This window comes from Zosterops lateralis (assembly GCF_965231275.1).
Source record: "Zosterops lateralis genome assembly, chromosome: 4".
Taxonomy (NCBI): domain Eukaryota; kingdom Metazoa; phylum Chordata; class Aves; order Passeriformes; family Zosteropidae; genus Zosterops; species Zosterops lateralis.
Window position 1 is genome coordinate 21,191,522 of NC_139765.1, and position 16,499 is coordinate 21,208,020.

At 42.0% G+C, this 16,499-nt stretch overlaps 1 protein-coding gene across 4 annotated transcripts in view; it reads right to left on the minus strand.

Annotated features, from left to right (window-relative positions):
* LARGE1 (LARGE xylosyl- and glucuronyltransferase 1) overlaps nucleotides 1-16,499 on the minus strand; it is a 306,219-nt gene that overhangs the window by 57,031 nt on the left and 232,689 nt on the right. For all 4 annotated transcript variants that reach the window (XM_083859500.1, XM_083859501.1, XM_083859498.1 and 1 more), the window contains one exon: nucleotides 4,873-4,977. In XM_083859500.1, the coding sequence (XP_083715626.1) occupies nucleotides 4,873-4,977 (105 nt within the window). The remainder of the gene's footprint in view (nucleotides 1-4,872; nucleotides 4,978-16,499) is intronic.

Sequence of the window (16,499 nt, forward strand, 5' to 3'; positions counted from 1 at the left end):
CTAAGGAGTAGAGGATGTATCTGAGAGAATGCCATGAACAGTAGACTAACTCAGCCACAATAATGCCTTTACCATATGGATAGGCCTCTCAAACTACAGGCACCATTTTCAAAATGAAATACATATTGATCCTCATTTCTGAAATGTCAAACAAGCTGTAAATAAATTCTCAGTACATCACATGCTTTTGAAAGTGCACAAGAAAGACCGGAAAGGAAACTATTCTTTAAGGGCAGTCAGCTTTAAGATAGCTTATTTTTAAGTGCAAGCTACGGATTATAGATGAAAAAGATAGGGATTTGGTCATCAATAACAGAATTATTGCTTTAGTTTCCCACCTTTGACACAAAAAGACTGATATTTCCACTTGAGACCAAAAAAACCATAGGCTGGCACTTCCTAAACTGCTATCTGGAAAATGTGCACAGTATTTGTATCTCAAAGGCACCTTTACATATATAAAGCTCATGTGTATCACCATGCTTTGCACTGATAACAGTATTTACTGAGTAAACTCACAGTGTCTTAAACGAAGAAAAATCTAATCCAAAAAACTGGCACAGTGTGAACCTACGTAGATGAAGAAAGTGCTGCTTTTTGATTTGTCATCAGTACTGGATATCGTTTTTTTAACCATTAAAATTCATTTTTCATCTGTTTGCAAAGACTCCTATACTTTAAACCAATCCTAATGACAGCCTTTCCATTACCAAACATGACTAATATTTGAACTAATGGGAGACAGGAATGTTGCTTGCAATGGCTTTTAGAGGGGGCATGGCTGAGCTTGGTCAGGCCATGATGCCAAGTTTAAAAGGTTCTATAAAACATGAGTTTTCTGACTTCTTCATTCACTGAGACAATTTGGCAACATTCTCCTCTCTCAAGCAGTCAACATACGTGAGTACAATTACTACAATGTCATGAGAGAGGCCTGTGGAGCTCGGCTGAAACCTGTTACCAGGTTTCTGGAGCAGGACCACAGGCAGTGCCATGACTACCAACAGCCCACTCTGTACTGCTTCACCAGTCAGTTGTTTTCTGGATTGAAGATGCACAGCATCATCATGAAGGAGCACAATATATGATCCAGACTCATTTCATATAAACAGTCTCTTCTATGCTTGCTTTTTATCATTCACATTTGTTAAATATTATGCAAAAATGACATAACACATGCTTTCAATTTCCAATTCCACTTCCATAGGTCCTTTTTTTAGGGAAACAATAAAGGGGAGAGATTGATTCTAGCACTCTTCAGTCATTACAAGCACAGGAGTAATAAGGCACAGTACACACGTAGCCTAGTAATTGTTAGGTGCTAGCCATTCCCTTCTGTTCCCAATCCACAAATCTGGTCATGTCACATTTCCCAGTGTGAGAGTATGAATTCTCAGCTCAAGCTGTTGAGACACTTCCTTACAGTTTCTGGTGGCTGCACTGAGGCAGAGCATTTCACATGAGCCTCAAATCCTCAGTATGGGCTTCTGTGGTCTAGGAATCTGAAATCCCCTGGGCCAAAGTTTTCAAAAATGACCCCTGACACCTAAATTATAGATTTATCCTAAAGCTCCACTTGACATGTGTGGGGTCCGTTCTCAACTGATGGAAGCTGGCTCTGCTGCACTAAAGCCAGAGAAGCCAGGGGTGATTCACATCCCTGAAGAACTGGCCAGAAGCCTTAACAGTCACTAGAGATAGCTTTTAAAAGCTATTCTCCACCATGATGGAAAGTATAAGGCAGACAAAGTACTGGAAGCTTTTATGTTTAGAATTTCTTTTAAAAGATACTTTTCTGAGGACTAAGATGACTTTTACTCCCAAAATGAACATCAAACTTTAGAAGTGCAACTCTGGAGCTGTCAGTTTAACATCTGTAAAAAGAAAAATCCTAGTGTAACAATACTTCCAAAATCACAGTTTAGTCATGAAAGATAACATAGTTACATAGCAAGAAATTGTGCTTGAATTAGAGTATGAGAAATCTGGAAGAGTTAACTCAGTGCAGACAATAAACATGGAATGGATGATATATAAAAAAGGCATTCAGTTAAGCAGCTTACTGAGTATTTGTCAGTAAAGTACAGAAAAAAAGATGGAAACCTTTGTGGTACAGAAGGAACTGTGTTTAAAATGCTTGAGGAAAAGAATGATATTGCAAATAAAGAATGGTTCTAACTAAGAACATCATAAAGACTAATTAAATTGTTTGACTTTAGGTTTGGTATGGTTTTCTCACAATTACATTATCATGGACTAAAGTATGACTTAGATTATCTGCCCGTGCAAATGGGGAAGAATGAAAAAAACAACCAAATAAAATGCTTCCTTGAAAATCTGTATTACCTGTCAGGAGATTCCTGGGCACACAGGAAGAGTGGAGTGCAAATGCTTACTGGGTTTAAAGAACCAGCAAAGAAGGAACAAACACATCTTTGCCTTTAATATATCTGCCTTTTGGGACTCTCGCAACCTATATGTTGTCCAGAGAGGCTCAGGCATAGAAAGATAAGAGTGAAAGAGAAATTATTATCTTCAGAAACTGTGAGGAGTAATAGAACATTTTTGACTTTGAGAGTTGCTTCAAAATCAAATCTGCCAGGGTTAGGTCTGGCTGAAGAGGCTCACATAAAAATATCTTTTCTTAGGATTGTATCCTAAGTCTGTAGTAAAAACTCTCCCAAGAGCAAGAGTAAAAAGTCTGTCTGAGAGCCTCCCTCTGATCCAGTTCTGTGCAGCTCATTGAAGTTTCAGGGGTCTGGGGCCCTTTTGTAGTTCCTAAGTACAGCTCTAGGCATCTGATTTTTTATGTCTTCTCCCTCCTGGACTGCTGCCTTTCATTGCTGTTTTGCTTAGAGATACTGCCTCCTTTTTCAGTGCCCCTCCCCCCCTTTAGTTTTCTGAATCCACCTGCCCACACCACTGCTTTCAGCATCAATTAATTTATTTACTGAACACATCAAACAGGATCCAATTTCATCTTCTCTGAGAAATGTATACCTCCAGTCTCTGCTAGATTACTAAGGCAAACAATTAATTCAATCAAGAAATTTATATTAAAGGGTGCTGATTCTGTCAATAACCTCATTTCCTACTTCTCAGAGGTTGCACTGTTTCACTCAGTGACCACCTGCTCCACGTACTTGAAAAAACAACATTCCGCTTCTTATGATTACTTGTCAATCTTCCATACATTATCTACATTCTGGTTTTCTTTCTAAAAAAAGAGTTTTTATAACTACAAGGTGAGTTGTGTGAAGAAAGAAACTGTGAGGAAAATAAAATCATATGCAGGAATATGGGATTATGCATGGCTTCATAGGTATGTATTAATACAAGAATAAGCATGAGCAGTATATGTGAAGGACTGCAGATATTTGATTATTTTTGCTTTCAGTGGGAGGTTTATGTGATATACTGACATTTGGTATGCCTATAAACCATTTGGAACAGTAAGTTAAGAAATATAAGTTAAAGCCTTACAGAATTTTTTTAACCTTAGCATTTTAGATATAAATATATGTATTTTATACTACCCACCATACATTACTGCATTATTCTGATGTTATGTGGTTGTGCCAGATTTCTCTCTGCCAGCATTAAAATGGCAGAAAGAAAAAAGCAAAAATACAGCAGAAAAAAAGGCAGCAATAGAAGGTGGTCATCTCTCAGTAGAACAAAATATACTTCTTTGGGGTGTAACAGCAAACTGAATTGACGCTAGCAAGTTGAATTGTGTATAACATAAGCTTTCAGATTTCAGGAAAAATCCATGAAACTTATCTCTGTCTCATGCTTTGGGGGAACTGGGGACCCAAGGTGGGCAGAACTAGCCTTTCTATTTGCAATTCTGGCAAAGAAGAGTCAGGAAACAAACCTATTCTGCCAAGATCTTGTATCCATACCAATCTGTGTTCTGTTAGGCTATTCTTTTGAACACTTCCAGAGAACAGAGATGCTCTGCAGAGGCTAAAATACAAATTCACAAAAATTAGTGGGATTCTCATAAATATACGTAAGAATATAGAAATATAGATGACTCAAGCACAACTTGTTCAATTCTTTTTCTAGTCTGTTTAATTCAATACAATATATTTCTATGAAGCAAAATCACTATCATGGTGAATAATTTCCTGATAGTGCAGGGATATTTAAATGGACTCATCTGTTCCAAATGGTGGCTTCACCATCTGTTCTGTCCTTTTATTACAAAAAGAGAGGGAATATAGCTCACTGCATCAGCATGTAAAGCCCAGCATTGAAATGATTTACGTGTACTTGTGTGTTTTTTACGCACCTGGTATGTTTTCTCATATACCAAACACAAATCAGTGGGCAGACTGTCTCTTTTAACCTAATAAATCCTCTGATCTAGTGCCTTTACTCCTTTTTCATGGCAGCAGAAATTGATGGCCAGTAGCTTGCATTTTATTAGGACAATTATGACCCTGTTGGGGTCCTGCAGAAATTATTATTTTTATTGGGCAAACATTTTGTGATACCATTTACTTCTCTACAGAAAATGAGCCTCAGCTCCTACTCATTCCCTCTTGCTGGGCCTATATATATGAGTCATCATGAACAGGAATCTTGTAGGTCCTGTCAGAGGACCAGTGCTAAGGACCTGCCAAAAAGAATGCTGAAAAGCTCCGGTCTTCCAAAGGATTTCACACAATCTTTTCTAACACCACTTAGAAACAACTGTAAACTCCAAAATGCATGACACTGTATCATTTTTCCTTTTTAAAAAGATAAATTTAGCTGTAGTTTAGGAAGAGAGGTGAAAATTACCACATCTCATACTCTCTATACCAGGAGACTGACTGCACACTCAATGCAGGTGTTAATTCAAAGCAAACTCTCAGGTCCTACCTGTGTTGTAGCCCCTCCCAAGAGCTGGCCAGGGCCGATGGTTCTTCCAAAGGTTGCCCAAGTACCAGTCACTCTGGTTCTCCACTAAGCCAAGAACTTGCTGCCCTGGAAAATGAGTAAATTGCAAGAAGATCAGTCAATCAATGGAAAACACACAGGAAATCTGGAGGGGAGCAACCAGTGGAGAGAGAAGGTAGAAGTTGGAGTGCTGCCTTCTTTCCATGCCTTTAGAAGAAGCCAGCTTATGTAACAGACAAGCAAGCCTGGCACAGAAAATTCAGCACGGCTCATTTCTTCCCTTCTTCCTTGGCTAGTCTGAGTAATTAAACACTGTGGGAACCTTTGTCATGCTGATAGAAATATGTCACCCAGAAAAATCTGAATGGTGCTTGATTTTGGAATACAATGATGGAGAATCCTCCTAGTGAGAATTAAGTGTTGGTAAAATGATAATCTAATATGAAGATCTGTTCATACTCTGATGGAGATAACATAATTGAAGAACAAAGCTCAATGTAACAAAGTATTCTCTTCCCATGCTCCCCCTACTAGTTTCATGGATTTTTTTTCTCAGTCACAAAGGAAATCCTTTTGCTCCAAAAAATACTGGATTTGAAGAGTTTACCTACATAAGAAGTTCCACTGTTTTAATTTAAGAGCGTAATTTAAAAGTAATTTAGGTGCACCTGTGTAGAATGCTACATAGAAATTATTACTGCAGTTTTATTTCAGTTTATCTTGCATTGATTAGCAGCTGGCTTCAGCTAGAGTAAAATGTATTTTAAATCAAATGTGTCCAGAAGGTTTGCACTGCTTAAAAATCAGCCAAAAAATGAATGTTTGTACAGATAAGGACTTAATTATGCATCCTAAAATGTGGTGTATGAAATGTAAATTAAAAGAAGTGATTGAAATGATGCTGTGGCAACAGAAGATGGAAGGAAGGGGAGAACTGCATTTGGATCTAGTCAGAGAAAGGGAAAGGAATGGTGCTTTGAAAGAGTGACATGCTCAGTGAGGGCACTGAGACTGGTACTAGAAATTATTTTGCAACCTTTTGAGAAAGCAATTAAGCATTATGCTTTGAAGGCTCATTGTCAAACCCCGGTTATGCTCGTAAAATGGTGTGTATGGTTGCAGCAGTGCACTGAAAACCTGAAATGGTCATTTTATGTTGCTTACATAGTACCACAGCTTTGTGTTACTAAAATTTCAGCATGGTCCAAGACAAGACTGGGCTGAGAACAGACATAAAGACAGATATGATTAATTCAATTTTATACTTATCTTGAAAGGTGATTGCAATACTCTCCTGTAGTATCTGTAATTCAGTGGAATGTCAGTAACCCAAACATGTCTTGAATGCTGTTTCAAAGAATATGAGCAGCAGTGATTGGCCAATGCATACAAGAAATTAACCAGAACACCATGAAAGCATTCAAGGAGTTAATGGAAATCAATCTAAAAATAAGTGAGAGATTACCAAGTCCACACCACTCCAACATCATCCTACTCTATCCTAATGACAACATGGCACTCCTCATCAGACCTTATTTTCCAGTGATGTCTCTCCCATTCCATTACATATTCATTATACAGTATATATAATTTCTCACATTAGATGCCATAAATAATTTTTTAAGAGTGTGGAAAATATGGGAGAGAGCAAAAGGATCATATCAAAGACCCATTGGTGCTACTGAAAACTGGTAATACAGAGTGCAATGCACAAGCAAATGAAGGAAATTACAAGCCAGAGGCAAACACACCCTAAGCAACCCTGTTCATACAGATAAACCATAGCATCTCTCAACCTGTGAGACACCTGAAACACACTGGAGAGCATATCAGAGATCACAAGCCATATACTGTGAGGAAATATTAAAGGGATCTCAACTGGCTGAAAGGAGCCTAAGGCAAAAAGAGGCCATAGGATACACACAATTTAAACCAACACTTGTTGACTCCAAGCTGGAGGTCTACCTGTTTATAGCCACTCCCTTACAGCTGAAGTAGAAAATCAAGATAAGAAACACTGGCTAGTAAAGGATGAGGAGAAAAAAAACCCCAAAACAACAAAACAACAACAACAACACAATAGAAAATGAAAGTCCAGCTGGGCTGGAATGGATTGGCACTGCTGGTAGGAAGAGACTGACCCTGCCCATAATCTAATAGCACATTTCACAACTCAGCAGTCCACAGACCCTTCTCAGGATAGTACAGTTACCATCAAAAGAAACGTTAGAATTCCATTTGCAAGAAGCAGGTACCAAACTTTTTTACCATGGAGCATGAATCTGCTTTCGTTATTTTAGCCTCATGGATTTCCCAACATGCTATACACTTCAGCCTTTAAACCAATGAATAAGAAAAAATGAAGAAACCTTAATGCTTGTTAATAGTTTTCATTTCCCACGTATCAGTCCAAAATTTCAGTTCTAATAACTTACCCCTGAAATACTTATTTCTCAGTTATAATTTTGCATGCCAAAAAAAAAGAAAAAAAAAAAGGTTCAGGAAATTATGTTTGCATGTATTTACTGTAGTTGTATAATTTACTTATACATTTTCCCTTTATTTTTGAAGACACTAGAACAGATCTCACTTTCACCAGAATTCCCTGAGGTTTGATATTGCACATGAATGAAGGCAGAAATTAACATCATGTAAGCTTTAGGGCTTAGATACATGGATCAGATAATGTGACTTACTGTGTATTAACTGAGCTGGAATAACTGCCTGTACATTTAGCTTGTCACAAACACACAGTAAAATGTATGAGCTGATACACTTTGGTTTGCTTTTGCAATGGCCTGGGAATGTGCACACGCTCACATACTGTCCTAGGGTAGAGCATTATGCAAATTGTCAGGCTGTTGTAACCCTTGCTGGTGCATAAAAGCCTATTAGGCAGATGTGATGGCTTGTCTCCCAAGCCACCTTGGAGAAAATTATGGGGATATGCTTTCCATCTTCTCTAGTTATATTTCTATTTTCTTTACGCTGGAATAGTGCTGCTGTTTCTGCCAGAGAAGAATATATTTTTTATTTCCCTTTACATTGTCTCTGTGATCTTGACTAAGGCAGAATTAATCCAGAAAACATATGAAAATAACATCTAAGAATGTACAACCATCCTCATATTAAATATAAAACAGTGTGGCACATAATACTGATGCATAATATATACCCTATAGACCACATTATTCCATGTCTCAAAGTTCAAACAAACAAACAAAAAGAAAAATCCAAAGTTTTGTCCTTCTAATTGCAGCCAACTAAAAATTCACTCAAAAACTTTCACTCACAGGTTTAATCAATTTTTGCTTTTTAATGAATCATTGTGAGATTATCTGTCCACTACCAGCTAGTTCATTTAGTTACTTATTTTTTCAAGTGCATCACAAAGTTACAGATATGAGGCACTGGCCAAAGGGACGCGTGGTGTCAAGCAGGCACAGTGAAAAGCTCGCTGACCAAGTACCAGCCTGTCCCTCTGCCACCCTTTGTGCCTTCCCTGCAAGGTGCTCACAGTTATGCAGGAACTATCACCAGGTTTACTTCACCACTGATCATACCTCAGCCTGAATTCAGGTTTTCAGGCCAGGATAGACTAGAGTTCCCTCCCAGCATGGCCTGTTGGAAAAGGCAAGCATAAAAGAGTTATGTGAGCTACTCTTCCAGCAGATAAGAAGATGGCGCCTGCTGTTAATGGATTTGAACCTTTCAGCATTCTGAGCTGCTGGTTTCTTCTTCCCAAGAGTTATTACAATAAAATATCACAACTAACAGCAAAAGCTCTATCATTTTCTGTTCTGGTCCTGCAGTTATGATTAAGTGCACTCCTCTCACTCTCTGTTACTCCAGGCAGAAGTTAGCTTATGAAAATTAGGCTGTCTTTCTTACTTCTTCATACATCACCACTAACATCCAGACAAGAGAAAACAAGGCTATTATTCTGGCATGACCACAGTGGAAAAATTACTGAGCAGGCAGAATTACAGCTGGATTGCTGGGAATGAGGCTGTGTGCTGCCTAGCTGTGGGTTGAGACTTCTCCAGAAAGCAGCTGCAGCTACACCATTCTGCACAGAACAGCTGCCTGACAGCTTTCGCTCGATAAGAAGCTTGGCTGGGAAGAGGTTTCCATGGAAAAAGACACTTCCGAACCTGACAACTCAGTGCCTTCAATTCTGCTTTTACTTCACAGATTTTTGGGAGCTAATGGAAGGGAAAGCATTATCATGTAACTCAGATGCTGAAGGGAACTCCAGACCTTAACTCAGCTCCCAGCTGTGACACTGATTTCTTGGGTGACACTGAACAGTCTATCTCACATATTGCAAATGTAAGTGTTATCCCCTGCCCTTAGAGGGGTAACAAGTTGCGACGTGGGTGCGGACCCTCACAGAGGACAGCATGCAGCAGCAGGGTCAAACATGGAAGGCTCTTTATTATCTGACTCCAATTCTACTTATATACATTTTGTACAGTGGGCCAAGATTGGCCCAAGGAGGTTACAACTTCCTGACTCCATTGGTCACTATGACCATCAGTCAAGTTCTCCTCTCAAAGAACAACTATGCAAAACATACAGACAAGTTCTAAGAATACAATATTGTTTACATGAAGCAGCATGAGAAAGCTGCTGCAAAGGTTCAAACACTCAACGGAAGAAAGTCAGGGGTGACATCTCACCCTTTTATCTTTAAAAAAAAGAAAAAAGGAAAAAAGAAAATTAACATAGTTCAATTTCTGTTCCCATGGGAGGACCATCACAGTGATCACCTCTGTCATTGACATCGCAGTGATCTCTCAGTGGTTCCTCTGCTGTTGACCTTCATTCGGTCACGGTTTCTTGCTTTTCACATTGCAGGGTTAGTGAAATTCTGCAACCTATAAGGTGCTCAATGGCATGCAAAGCCTTTGCCAATTAAATTTGTGGGGTCTCATGCTGCGTTCCCCGTTTTGTTTTGAAGAACAAGGCCTCTGTGGCTCAACAAAGGTTCTTCAGCCAATGGAACAAACAACATTGCTGACTCCCTTTAAAATTGAACAACCCATCTGTGTGCCATGTCGGCCACAGAAATGAAGTCCGTGACTAAATGAAAAGGTTTCTGGGAAAACTGTGGAAATGCCATGACAGCAGCCCCAGTACAACCAAATGGGCTGCCCATTCTCAGGGGCTTCCAAAACTTTGCCCCTAAAAAACCATCCTTCCAAGCAACACTGGCCTACCTCATCCTCCCAAATCGTCTGTAAAGACAGTAGGTCCTTGCACAAACTTTGGACTATTTTTGGGCCGCAAAGAAAAAAAATTGAAAGGATTTTTGCCACTTGCAACAGCTCATGGCTCCAGAGCATTTGGCAGAAAAACACTGCTTGCAAAGCTCCAATCAAATTCCTCCCATATTACTGAGAGCATAAATTTTACAAAAATCTGCACCCATCAAATTCGCAAGCATTGTTGCCTGCATTTATCAATCGAGCAATGAGCTCATACAAAAATGATTGATTGCCATTTTTGCGGCTGAAATCGAGCAATAATTAGCTCAAACAAAAAAAAATTGATTGTTTATTTTTTCAAACAATATTTTGCCGCCTTGTGGCAGATGGGGCAAAAGTGACCCATTCCAGAATGTGCAAGGAATTGGACATTCATCAGCCAGTGAGACCTGCAGGATACAAATGAATCACAGAAAACAATCATTCAGATTCACAATTGAGGATTGGCTTTTTGGAGGTGTTATAAAAAGCTCCAGTCCCCACAGTTCTGTTTTGATGCAGAACACAGGAACTTCCCAGGACTGGTTGAAATTTCCAGATGATCCTGGTCCAACAGCTCCCAAACCACGTCACGAAGGGCGATGAATGGATCTTGAAAGACAGTCCATTCCAGCTGCTAAGCAGTGAAGGAGAAAATCGCAATGTCCGTTCCAAATCGTTCCAGGACAGTCTCTGATCAGAGCAACAGTCCAGTGAAATCAAGGCAGCTCAGTAACTTCAGAGCAACTGCCTTCTCACCACCGACTCTTTGTCCTGTGAACAGAAACTCAAACACAAATTAAACAATTCTGGTCCCTTCAGGGACACTGACAGGGAGAGGTGGATGTAGGACTAAACCTTCCCAAAAAACCTCCATCGGCTGTGGGGATTGGGAAGATTCTTCTGTCCGAGCACGCTTCCTCTTTGCACCCCACTGCCCTTTTCACAGAGGCTGGCCATTCACATGGATTGCCTTACAAACATTTGCCATGTGATTTGGCCGTCCACACCTTCCACAAAGAAACAAAGGAGTGATTCCTCTTTTTTGCACTCTCTTTCTTTGTTTCTTGGTGGCCGGAGCATTAGTCGTGCTGGCCTCTGAATCCTGTCCTGTGTGTTTCACGGAGACAGAGGCGAGAGCTTTTCTCACCGCACCTGCAGAGCTGGGGAATCCATCCCTGCCCTGCAAGGGGCGCCATGCTGACCCACGGCTGCCCACAGCATCAGCCTTGGCTGGGACATCATCCAAGACTAAAGGGAACCCGGCCCCCCAGGATCCTCTGCAGTGGGGAAACATCCGCTTGTGGCTGGCTGTGCACTACTGTTCCTTTAAAATGAACAGATCAGCGGCAGCTGCCTCCACCGCGCTGCTTCTGCTTGGCGCGGGGGGAAATCGCAGCACTGGGAGGGGTGTGTCCCGCTTGCCAAGCGCCGCCCCCACAGGCACGGGCGATTTGGGGGGAGTGCCACGATCAGCACAGGGAGGAGGGGGGCTGGGAGGCTGTCTCAGCTCTGCATTCCTCAGTGGAGCCACGGCTACGGGGCCAATGCCGGCCGGTTTTGCTGCCCAGTGCGGGACCACCCTGCCCCTTCTCGCAGGTGGGATTGGCCGCTGCAGGGGGGTTTCTTCTCGCTCCGGGGCCGTGTGGACTGGCCCCGGGCTGGCCCCTTCACTCCTTGGGGCCACTCTGCCCCGCATGGGCGGGACCGGACGGTGCAGGGGGGATCCTTCTGTCTCCGGGGCCGCGTCCCCCCGCGTGGACTGAGCAGGGCCCCCCGGCTGCTTTGGCGGGGCACTTGGCTTCTGGCCAAACTGCATGGACCTGTGCATCCCGTGCAAGGCTCCACCGCAGGGGTCTGGGGCTGCCCCACCCGGCGCCCTGGAACGGTGCAGCCTCACACCGTCCTGCTGCACGGAATATCTTATTTACATTCCACAATGCGGGCAGTCCACGAAAACCACCCCACCCCCCCGATCCAAGAGCACTCTCGGCGCTTCCGAGGCCAGGAAAGCATGGGGGGAGGAAAGTGGGGGAGGTGATCTTTCGCCTCCATCACCACTTCTTCTGCGGCTTGGGACTCAGAGGAGGGGTGTCCCTCCCATCCTGTGGAGCTTTTGCAAGCCCCAAATTTCTGCTGCCGTTTTTGCAGCTCGGGACTCGGAGGCGCTGATGGCGCTGGTCTCACGGGGCTTTGGCTGGCCCCGCATTTTTCCACACTCCATTGCCGATGAGGCGTGGGTGGGGAAGGGGTCTGCTCTGCGGAAGAGCTCGTGCCCACATCAGCAGGTGTGCTGAGTGCAGGCAGGCCTTCTCCCAAGCTGCTGCGTTTCCGAAGAAGGGGGGTTGGCTGTCCCACCCATCTCCAAGGGGCAGGAACAGGAGGAATGACTCCACCGTCTTCCCGGCACCCAGCCCAATGAGGCTGAAGCCGTCCTCAGAGCTGGAAGGCTGCAATTTAGGCAAAACCTTCTCCAGCCTGCTCCAGGTCACTATGAGTTCCAATAGCTTCACACTGCAATCTGCAAAGAAAACCTGGAGCAGATAGTTGCACAAAGACTTCCACTCTGCTGTAGAAAAGGCTTTTTGAAGGCTGCAAAAAACCCCATGAGTTTTAGCATAATAGAACAATTTCTGGAGAGCATCTCCAGGAAAGGAGACTTCTTCTCTCTAGAGGACCTCAAGGCAAAGGTCCACCATGAGGGTTTCATCATCTGAGGAGGGTTTAGAGATCATTATCTCTTACCACGATACTTCAGGCAGAGCAGCTGCAGTCTCTCACTGGGGCACAGAGGTCCACCCGACATGCAGTCTCTCACGCAGTCAGAGGTCACCAGTGTAACCTGTTCTCCCACGTCAGGGGTTCGTTCAGACGTTCGGGGTCACCATTTGTTACAGGGAACCCTGTTCTCCCACGTTCGGGGTCACCAATTGTGACCCAGCTGCAGTCCAGACACAGACGGGGTCACCAAATGTTACAGGGGACCCCATTCTCACACATCCGGTGTCACCAAATGTTACCCCTGCCCTTAGAGGGGTAACAAGTTGCGACGTGGGTGCGGACTCTCACAGAGGACAGCATGCAGCAGCAGGGTCAAACATGGAAGGCTCTTTATTATCTGACTCCAATTCTACTTATATACATTTTGTACAGTGGGCCAAGATTGGCCCGAGGAGGTTACAACCTCCTGACTCCATTGGTCACTATGACTATCAGTCAAGTTCTCCTCTCAGAGAACAACTATGCAAAACATACAGATAAGTTCTAAGAATACAATATTGTTTACATGAAGCAGCATGAGAAAGCTGCTGCAAAGGTTCAAACACTCGAAAGCAAGAAAGTCGGGGTGACATGTAAGTCCTCAGAGTCAGTACGTGTGTGCTACTTTCTACTGAAAGGGTAAGAGCAGCAGCATGCGGCCAGGCTGAAGTTCCATCCAGCGCAGAGTTGTCTCCAGCAGCAGGGAGAAGCAACTGTGCAACATGGAGCACAACAGTGCAGCTGTATGGCGGCACTCCTTAATAAGGGTCCTCTGGATACAGTGACTCCTAGCACAGGACCCAACTGAAAATGTATCAGCTTTTATTTATGTTTGGTCTGGTATCTGCTGCTTTTGCTTGGTGCCACTCTTGGCGCCTGTGAACAATATTTTCCTATTCTGCCCTAATTTTTTCCTGGTTTTGAGGATTTCATCTTCTCTACAGTCTATGGTACGCAGGACCTTGACTTCAGCTCTTGCCTTGATGTATTTTGCTATTACAAACAATAAAATAGTAGTAAAAAATATAGCTAATACAGGTACTTTCAACATCCTCTTTAGTGGAAGCTTTTTTTTTCCTTTTAAACCTACAGTGGCTTTTATATGACTCCACTGCAATTAAAGTAAGAGCACTGGATCCACTGCAAACACTGTGTGAATTGCACTTACTCAGGATATCAGACTGTTTCCAGAAAAGGGGAAAACAAAAGGGCATATTAAAGGAGAAGGAAGGGCTAGGGTGTCAGCTTCTGACTGTCCATGGCCAAAGGGTGAGCTAGTATCAGAGAAAAGTTTAGTTCTCCTGGTTGTTGGATTTGCAAGGTTTAGTTGTATTTGGTAGAAGTCTTCAAAGTTAAAATCAAGTGCAAAATAGTTTTCAGCCTCTAAAAACATAATAAGTAAGAAATTTCTACACTGTGGAGACCATTAAAGGAGAACAGAGCAGAACTCTGTCTTGCTACTTCTAGCTATTCTAACAGCTATTGTTTAGATAATTAGGAATTTAATATAGACACGAATACTGGAGCTACAGCCAAATACTGCCAGAGCAATGCATGTCTTCAGTGTATGCTAAAAAAGAGGAGAAGGACTCAACAGAATTTAAGATTCAGGGTTGAAAGGATTCAGAACTGCAGCATTCTGTTCCCAAAATGGGACACAGTAATAGAGAATAAAAAACTGATAGAAGGGAAGAAGTGAAAATGTACATATTCTGAATGCTGGAAATAATCTAAATTGGCCAGTACCGAGCCTGATGAACACTGTCAGGTCTAGTTGAATCTATGCTGGTGCAATGAAGCAGAGTTATTTTCTGGATGATTCAGAGTTAAAGCTTTGATTAATGCCCTTTGCCTCTTTTCTGCTTCTCCTGATTTCTTTTTCTTTAGCCTTTAAACACCTGCATAAGACACCCTTCCTTTCTGAAATGTGTGAGGCCACATCTTTAGCTGCTATAAATCAGCATGATTTCAACGAAATTAGTGTACTTAAGCTTACTGATACCAGCTGAATGTGTTGCACTTCATATTAAATCTTGCCTGAATGACTGATCCTTTCTTGATGGCCTTCCTGTCCCTGACCATATATTGGTTCATAGAAAATATGTGGCTTCTAAAATCTTTCACTTCTCTTGCCACATCTCTCATCTACCTCTTCAGATCACTGTCAAGTTCAAGTTCTTCATCCTCACTATTGCTGCCCTTTGCAATTCTTGCACTGTCTATATAAATGCATGTTTTTCCTGCTTTCAGGCTCATTCCTCTCTTCCACTGCCATGCCCTCTCTCATTCCTAAAACAGACTCAGTCTTCTCATGCAACAAATGCCCTGACTTACCTCTGAAAATTTATTTCAAGCACAAAATCCCTCAGGACTTTCCTCTATATTTTATTCTAGAAATTTTACCATGAATCCAGTGTAAAATATACACATGAAACTTTGTGTGTACTCTATAACACAAGTGTGTCAAACCCTAAAAATACAGTCTGACACTGTCTCATACACTTGTATGGTACAGAATGGACTGTGTTCAACAGAATTGAATACTTTGACCTCTAGTGTACATTTATGTCACAGGTGTGCAAACACGTAACTGATATATGCATTATATTTGTATGCACACATTCACATGCATATGCATATATATACATGCATAAATATGTACAGGTATATGTGTGCAAGTGTATGGTCTGCTGTGAAGAACAGCTTTATTACATATGGAAATGTGAAGTTTCAGGGGAAAATGCCTCCTGCAAAAGTTAAACTTTTTTGCTTTATATCTCATTTCTATTAAGTACATTGCTGTTTCCCAGCAACCCTTACTCCTTCTTAGTGGTCTAAATAGTCATGGAGAGAAACTGCACAGACAGTTATTAAGGCACAGGTTGGATGAGAAGGAGGCCAAAGAGTAGCTCACTGAAGGTACAGCAGGATTGGCTCAGAAGAGGAGAGGATGGCTCCACAGGAGCAACATGTGCATAGTACACAGGTGCCAGGAGAAGAAGAGAGGATACAGGCAGTGAATACCTGATAAGAATGGATGGTAGACAAATGAAATAGAGGTAGATACAATGTATCAAGGGCAGAGAAAGTCAAGAGCCAGGTTGATTCCATGGAAGAGAAAAGAGTAAGTGAAATGAATAAAGGCAAACTCTGGCAATGCTTTAACAAGGATGTAAAGCAATGGTATCAGTTGTCTTCTGAGACGTATTCAGAGATGGTGCTGGGCCAAGGACAAAAGAAGTTAAAGCAACCCAGACCAGACAAGAAAAATAACTTGGCAAGAGTCTACAGAGAGATAAACATGACAAACATTTTGTATGTGGTAGGAGGGAGGATTCAAAAGGCATACATAAAAGGTGATAGAGAGGATGCAGTATACAGAACGGAATTGAGAAAGGTTGGGGTGAAGTCCTAGGTCTGATTCATCTTCATAAGAAAAGATGAAAGAATGAAATCAATCAGGAGAAGAAAACATACTGGGTTTCCACTCATATTCTAGGGTCCTCCAAGGAGCTTGTTAGAAAAAATAAGAGGACAGTGAGAAGTCCAGCAAACCCCAGCAAAGCTAGTAAATCTATCATTAATGTTTGCAGCACTTTC